We start from the raw sequence: 6,835 nt of genomic DNA, 5'->3' as shown, positions 1-6,835 counted from the left end.
CCATCTCGGTGCTCATCCATCTCGGTGCTCATCCATCTCGGTGCTCATCCATCTCGGTGCTCGTCCGTCTCGTTGCTCGTCCTTGACATACTACTCTCTCCCCTCTCCGCTGCCGTTCAAGCCCTCAACAGGAAGAGCCGTATCACCCCCGCAGCCCGGAACAGAGAATCTCCACCTTTGGGGCGCTGCCACGCCATGAACCTCCCTCGCGAAGAGGCCATCGTGCCGCCGCACCGGTGGAAAGGCACCCTCCCAGCCTTGTGAGAGTCTCCAGGAAGAAGTCACAGATCACGCCGCAGCCTGGAATGGGAGAAATCTCTACCGTTAGGGCGCAGTCACGACACGAACCTACCCAGTGAAGAGGCCTTTGTGCCGCCGGACGATCAGCCTCGTGCGGAGTAACAGCCTCATGAGGTGAAATCAGCCTCGTGCGGAGTTCTACCGCCTCATATCTCAGCCGAGCCAAGACGTCGAGGCTGCGTTTGATATTTCGCTCACATCGTTGTGCCAGACTCACTGTCAGCATCAACGATATGATTCCTGGGCAGAACCATGTTATTGGATCCCATGTTTGTGTATTACGCATCTACCTCTGTGTGCTCGCCCTTGTTTTTGGGGGGGTTTTGCTCGCTAATTGCTCTCCAGTGTGATCACCCTTGATCATTCCACTGGGCCACCAATCCATGCCGTGCCGTCCCATGCTCACCACCGAGTATTCAGTACAATTAGTAGGACTTGCCATGATCCCGGTCCCGTCCCGTCCGATTCAATCCAGTCCAGTCCAGTTCAATCCCCTTGAATGCCAGTCCAATCCCATTCCGGTCCAGGTCAATCCAGTCCCCAGCTCACTGTGCTGACAGTTCGACACTCGGTGAGTCTTTTGTAATATCCTGCGTACCATGTAATTCCAATTCCGGCTCCAGTGTCGGTTCGAGCTCTGGCTTGTGCTGTGCTCTGGTTCTGACTCGGGGTATGGATGCTCTGGCTCCGGCAAACCCAAACCCTTCCACAGAGCAGCCAGCCCAACCCGGGTCGACGACAATCATCTCCAGCCCAGTCGATCAACAGTGAGCTCATTGTGTTGTTTTTGGTGTTTTGTAAAATGTGTTCGAATGGACCTGGCGAATAAAGAAACCCCATCTATGAAAAGGAAATCAAGCTTTTTTTGGTGATTGGCTTGCCCAGCCAGCAAGGCCGGCAAGGGTTTTCAATTGTTTTTGGTGTTTGGGTGTTTTGGGGGAGTGGTGATGGGTGATGGGTGATGCGTTGGTGTGCTGGTCAACCCAGGCTCTCAGGGCACGTGTCTGTCTGCCCTGCCTGCGCCCAGCACTTGGCTGCGCCACCACCGATGCCGCCTGCGGTCCGCTGGCATGTCAAAGTCGATTCCATGGGCTCGTACGCTGTATCTCGATTGCAAACCCGTAGCATGGTCCGGTGTCAACGTCAGGACCTGCCAACAACCCGTACGGTTTGGTGTCATGGCATTTCACTCCAGCATCCACAGGATGCGGTCCAGCTCTTGCTGGAATCTGGCTCGCTCCGCCTTGCTGTCAAAGTGCAGAGTTTCGAGCTCTTCGGCAGTCGGATTGATCGAGTCGTGCACCAGCTTGACGTCTTCTCTGATGCCGTCCCAGTCGACCAGCGAATTCATAAAATCCTCCGATGCCAGCGACGACCACGTCTGGCGAATCCAGGGACCGTCGCTGTAGACCGAATTGACGTCTCTTCCAAACTGGTCTGCTTCGCCGAGGTCCTTGAACTTGGACATCTTGATGGTGTAGTCGCGTTCGACCTCACCATGGCCTGCAGGCAGAACTATAGACATGGTGCCTTGGTTCCCGTGGCGGACGCGACTGGGAAAGTGCGTGCGCTCTTGGCCCAAGAACTTGGAAACACAGATTCTCCCCTTGGATTGATCCTCTGTAGCTTCGTTGGTCTTGCTACCAGTCTCGTCCACTGCCATGCTCTCGTCATCTTCAATTAATTGTGTGGAGACGCCGAAGTCGCAGTGCTTCGAACTTGGTGGGTGGATGCCAGGATCGAATGGATATCACGGGAAAGACCCTCGGAGGGTTCTGAGGCGCTGGCAAGGCTCCCATAACATTGGCTTCCAAACGACCGATGGTGGGGACATAATCTTCCAATCGCTCGGGGCCGTGACTTGAGACATCGTACCGGAGAGTCGGGTCCTCTCTGTATGGATTCGGCCGAAAAGTCATATTGTAACTTTGTTGGCTGAGCATTAAGCTCGGATTTGGCTCTTGCTCATCTGGATTGTCAAAGTCAAGCAGTTTCGTTGTCGCCGCCGGAGCCGTGCTCATAGGGAGAGGAGTTTCTGAGATCCACTTTTCAAGCGCTTCTTCCTCACGTTGGGCATCCCCGAGGATTCTTATTCCACCAATCGGAATGACTTGGTAAGAAGACTTTGGTATAGTCTCCGTACGAGAGAACCCGATTGGTGTACCAGGTGCCATATTGAGTAAGAAGTTCTCCCACCCCTTGCTGCCATGCTGATACATGGGCCGGGCGCAGGCAAGGTAATAAGAGTTGACGTCTCTAGCTATATCCCGCACCAAGAGCTCCTTCACTGCCTGCACGAATTGCAGATTGGCATCCAGAGCTAGGATTGCAGCGAATCTAGCCCTACTTCCCGTGGAGGGAAACAAGTCGGGGGCGCGGAGAAGTCTCAGAACCTCTTTGCTCGAAAACTTGAGACGCCGGATTTGCTCATCCACATCGAGGGGACGGACGAGCTTCACAAGTGGAAACGCCTTAGCGCGGAGGACCTCAAGGCCAAGAGTGACGAGATACTCTTCGCTGCACACTTGCACCACCTGGCCCTCACCTATTGCAGCAGAATCAGAGACTGTTAACCACTAAATGGAAAGGTCACTCACTGTTCAGGATACCTCGATGTTTCTTCTTCTCTTCGAAATATTTGCCATTGAAATACGCAAGAATTTGCTCAGCCATGATGGAAAGCTGGGTGCTGTTGAGGGGTTGCGCATGTACAGTTTTCGATGATGAAGCCACGAATCTGTAGCTTGAAATAGAAGATTAACAACTCGAGGAAGCCGCATAATGAAGGCAGTTTACGACGCGGGGACGGAATTCACTTGTTTCAAAATGAAGGAGGCTTGGCAAGACAAAAATGTGATGATATTGTTCTGGGAACAACATCAGTGGCAAAGGTGAGGCAAAAAGTGAATACACGGTGAAATGAAATCAGGGTGACTTGAGAATAAATTTTCAATCACTTCAAATCCTTTTGATATTCTTCCCATTCAACCATTCTCCAATTTTCGTTTCATTCACGCCACAGAATTGAGTCATCAACGCCACAGAATTGAATCATCAACGCCACATTCCAAGTTCTTTGTTTCTTTGTTTAGAAGGTCCGAGCGTCATGCCTACTCAAAGCAAGATGGTTGCAGATGACAATTCAATCCCAGCTGCGCTTCATGACTTCTTTCGTTCACTCGCACCAGAGCAACTGAGCTCAATCACCGAAGCTGTTGCAGCTGTCATCCCTGTGCGCTCGACAAGCGAGAGGCGCAGGTCCTTCGTAGCGCGCAACAGACGGGCTATGACTACCAAGCGTCCTCTGAATGGCTTCATCGCATATCGAGGTGAGTACAACCATCTCCTCTCCTGGTCTCTGCTAATAACTTGATAGCATACTACAGCCCGGTGTTCAAGGGTGCAACCCAAAAAGCGAAAAGTGGCTTCATCAGGACTATGTGGGGAGAAGACAAGAAGAGATCGATGTGGACTTTGTTGGGAAAAGCATACTCCGACTTGAGAGACCATCATATGGAGGCCATCACAGTGGACAGGTTTCTGGCAGTTGCTGTTCCATTGCTTCCGATCGTCCCCATCGATCTGTACCTCACCAAGATGGGCTGGATACTCACCGTCAACGCCAGTGGTGAATCAGTCCTGATGCGATCTGCAAAATTCAATCCGGAACTGTTGGCTGCAGAGTATCCTCATCACACCAACTTGTCAGAACAAGATGTCGTCGAACACTGTTACCGCCGCGGCCTGGTCGACCGTGGCCGTCGTCAGCGAACACGACAACACCCATTGCGTGATGCGCTGGTTCAAAATGGCATGATGACGGACACAGACGTTGGTGCGACGGGCGGCAGTGCTGTTTCTCACGACACACCTCCCGGCTGTGGTGCCTTGGCTCTTGCAGTTGTTCCTCAGACGGTATGTCATCAGTCCAGATTCTCAGTTCAGTTTCAATCGACCAACCCATACTTGAGTCTAAAGCTGACTGATTTTATCAAATCAGGTTACTTCACCTTCCTCGACCGAAAGCGTGAGCAGCAGCCCAGCCAGCCAGCCTCAAGAGCAGCAGTTGCCGACCCCTACTAGCAGTTCTGCCATCACTCCCAGTCTTGTTGTCAATAATGGCAATGAATATCATCATACAAATCTCGACTACCTTACAATTGAGGCTGTTACTGCCGACCAGCAATCTGCATATGCTCGAACCAACGGAGCTGGTCTGGCTGCGCTTCACTTCCATCCTCAGATTTTCCCCCCAATCTTGGGGTTTGATCCCCGGATCGTCCAAGATGACTTTGACCCCTTCAATCTGGACGTCTTCGGGTTCGACTTGAACGATAATGTGAAGAACATGTGAGAGCATATGTTGCACGTCAAGGGACTTGATACATTGAAAAGAACAGACGCAAACATGGTCCGGAATATCCACGCCAACAGAGCAACGAGGCAGAAATTTGGGGGCCTGTCGCCAGAGCTGGGAACTACAGGGAAGTAAATTGGGTGCGGTTGGACTGGAGACGGGGTGATGACAAGGCCACCGGCTTGAGCTCGGGAAGGAAAGCTCCGGCGAGGAATGTCTACGGTCACTGTTTGACCAGAAACAGAAACTAATTGCATCACGGATGAGTGTGTTGGGGGTGAGAAAATGTTTCAAGCATGTTGCATACATGCAGACGTGGCAAGACGCAGGTACATAGCTGTTTTTCATAGAGCTGATAGCCAACAAGGAGAAACATTGAAATCCAGCCATTCTCCCTGCTCCCTTGACTCGTGAAGGTGCTGTGGTAACATCCAAACAAGGGTCTCACGTCAAAATTCCCATCCAGCAGAGCAGTCCTGCCCCACGATGAGATGGTAAACCCGCCCAAAGGGCGCAGGCAGCACAGTGATTCCCGCTCGACGCCGGTTCCGAGGTAGGCCAAGAGATGTCCCAGTACCCGTCCGTGCCGGGGTCAGAAAAAACAAGTATGGATCCTGGCTCTTCGTCAATCCTGGCTCTTCACCAATCCATTGACACTCGAAGATGTGGTCTGTAGGTTTGACGGCTGGAAACTCCTTGTGGCTGTACATGTTTTCCCCGGAACAAAGGACGGCAAGGAATCTCTGGCGACAGAAGCGAGGAGGGGTCTGAGGCGGTATTTGTCGAAGCCTGATCCACAGCACGTTAGCCAGCAAACATTCGAAGGTACAGAGACTGATTGACACGAGGGGGAGAGCTGGGAATTACTCACCTGGAGAGACTTGCAGGGAACCCAGGCCGGAACTGTGCTTGTCCAGAAGCTGGAGGATGAGATGGCGGACGATGGTTTGGACATTCGAACTCGGCAGGATTGCAAGCCCCTAAAGCTAGCGCAGCCAGGGCAGTCAGCAACTTGTACGATCCTCTTGGACACCAACATACCTTGTTCTTGAACTCGCATTTCATGATTGATCCCGAGAGTCTGGCTTCCACTGCTGTCAACAACATTGCAATTTCATGCCTTGGACTTTGCAGCTGAACTGTGATCCTTCTCGGGTTTTGTGACTCAGCACGTTGCCCTTTGAAACTGCGCGCTGCTGCACGCTGCATGTTGACGCTGCAAGCCAACTCAGAACCTTGAGCCATGCAAGTTGCTTTTTGAAACCGCAAGACATTGAAACCCCATTCTTCACTTGCCATCTGCACCGCAGACCAATCAATCCTGCAGTTCAGGATCAATCGTTGTAGCTGCATCTTGATCGAGATCCATGGAGGCAGCAGGATTCAATCTTGCACGCAAACTCGATTTATTTTGCCGGAGGTGCAGTTGAAGCAAGGCAGCTGAGTGAGAAACAAGTGAGAAACAAGTGACAAGATTTTGAAATCCATGAGACCTGACTGAGAAACAGTTGACAGCATGATTGAATCCCTCGAGCGACTGCGTCATGACATATCCTGGTGCTTTGACTGTATTTGATCATGCTTGCTTATTCCCTTTGCCTGTTGAAACTCCGGCAGCAAGCCACCCACGCCAGTTTGAGGGGGATAGTGCTGGAAGCTCGACAGAGAAGGATCCTGTTGCAATGCCGACAGGGAGCCTTGAGCGACTTGTCCAAGTTTTCTGCTTCTTCTCCTGCTTTGTGACAGTCGATTCTTCGTTCGCCCTCTTCAGCTGGCGGAGTTCCTCCTCTCACTTCGACCTTCTCTTGTAATTCGGTCAGGCTGGGGAAGTTGGGCTTGAGATAGTTCAGCTGGCAGCACTCTGCGATGTCGTTGATGTTTTCTATCGCTTCCTGGACTCTTAAGGAGCCCAAAGGCGTCGCTAGATCGATCGTATTTCGACCCGCGGTCTGTTGGAATGTGAAAAGAGAGCCATCCTGGCATGTTCAAAGGACTGCTGGAGTTGCCGACAGGATAGACATGGCCCCCAAGTTCCAAGAAGCCTGTTGGGAGATTGGCAGAGACGGATCCAGTTGGAAAGTTGATAGGCAAGCTGTCTGTTGGAAGTTGAAGTAGAGCGATCCTCCCAGGTTCCAAGGATCCTGTTGGATTGTCGACAAGAGGCGCCATCGGATATCG

The 6,835-nt window shown here is 52.0% G+C and overlaps 4 protein-coding genes across 4 annotated transcripts; 1 reads left to right on the top strand and 3 right to left on the bottom strand.

Annotated features, from left to right (window-relative positions):
- Positions 1–1,486: 1,486 nt before the first annotated feature.
- Positions 1,487–1,963, bottom strand: Z517_09358 (uncharacterized protein; the record flags this gene model as incomplete). Its single annotated transcript, XM_013425268.1, has 1 exon — positions 1,487–1,963. The coding sequence occupies one exon, from the start codon at positions 1,961–1,963 to the stop codon at positions 1,487–1,489; it is 477 nt and encodes a 158-aa protein (XP_013280722.1).
- Positions 1,964–1,976: 13 nt separating this feature from the next.
- Z517_09357 (uncharacterized protein) lies at positions 1,977–2,973 on the bottom strand (the record flags this gene model as incomplete). The annotated part of the gene is made up of 2 exons (XM_013425267.1): positions 1,977–2,845; positions 2,898–2,973. The coding sequence occupies 2 exons, from the start codon at positions 2,971–2,973 to the stop codon at positions 1,977–1,979; spliced, it is 945 nt and encodes a 314-aa protein (XP_013280721.1).
- Positions 2,974–3,406: 433 nt separating this feature from the next.
- Z517_09356 (uncharacterized protein) lies at positions 3,407–4,654 on the top strand (the record flags this gene model as incomplete). Its single annotated transcript, XM_013425266.1, has 3 exons — positions 3,407–3,629; positions 3,677–4,215; positions 4,301–4,654. 3 exons carry the CDS (start codon positions 3,407–3,409, stop codon positions 4,652–4,654), a joined length of 1,116 nt encoding a protein of 371 aa, XP_013280720.1.
- A 628-nt stretch (positions 4,655–5,282) lies between these two features.
- Z517_09355 (uncharacterized protein) lies at positions 5,283–6,010 on the bottom strand (the record flags this gene model as incomplete). Its single annotated transcript, XM_013425265.1, has 3 exons — positions 5,283–5,446; positions 5,529–5,637; positions 5,699–6,010. The coding sequence occupies 3 exons, from the start codon at positions 6,008–6,010 to the stop codon at positions 5,283–5,285; spliced, it is 585 nt and encodes a 194-aa protein (XP_013280719.1).
- Between the last annotated feature and the right edge of the window lie 825 nt (positions 6,011–6,835).

This window comes from Fonsecaea pedrosoi, assembly GCF_000835455.1.
Source record: "Fonsecaea pedrosoi CBS 271.37 unplaced genomic scaffold supercont1.6, whole genome shotgun sequence".
Lineage (NCBI taxonomy): Eukaryota > Fungi > Ascomycota > Eurotiomycetes > Chaetothyriales > Herpotrichiellaceae > Fonsecaea > Fonsecaea pedrosoi.
Note: the sequence above shows the minus strand (reverse complement) of the source record. Positions and strands in the feature narration are given on the sequence as shown.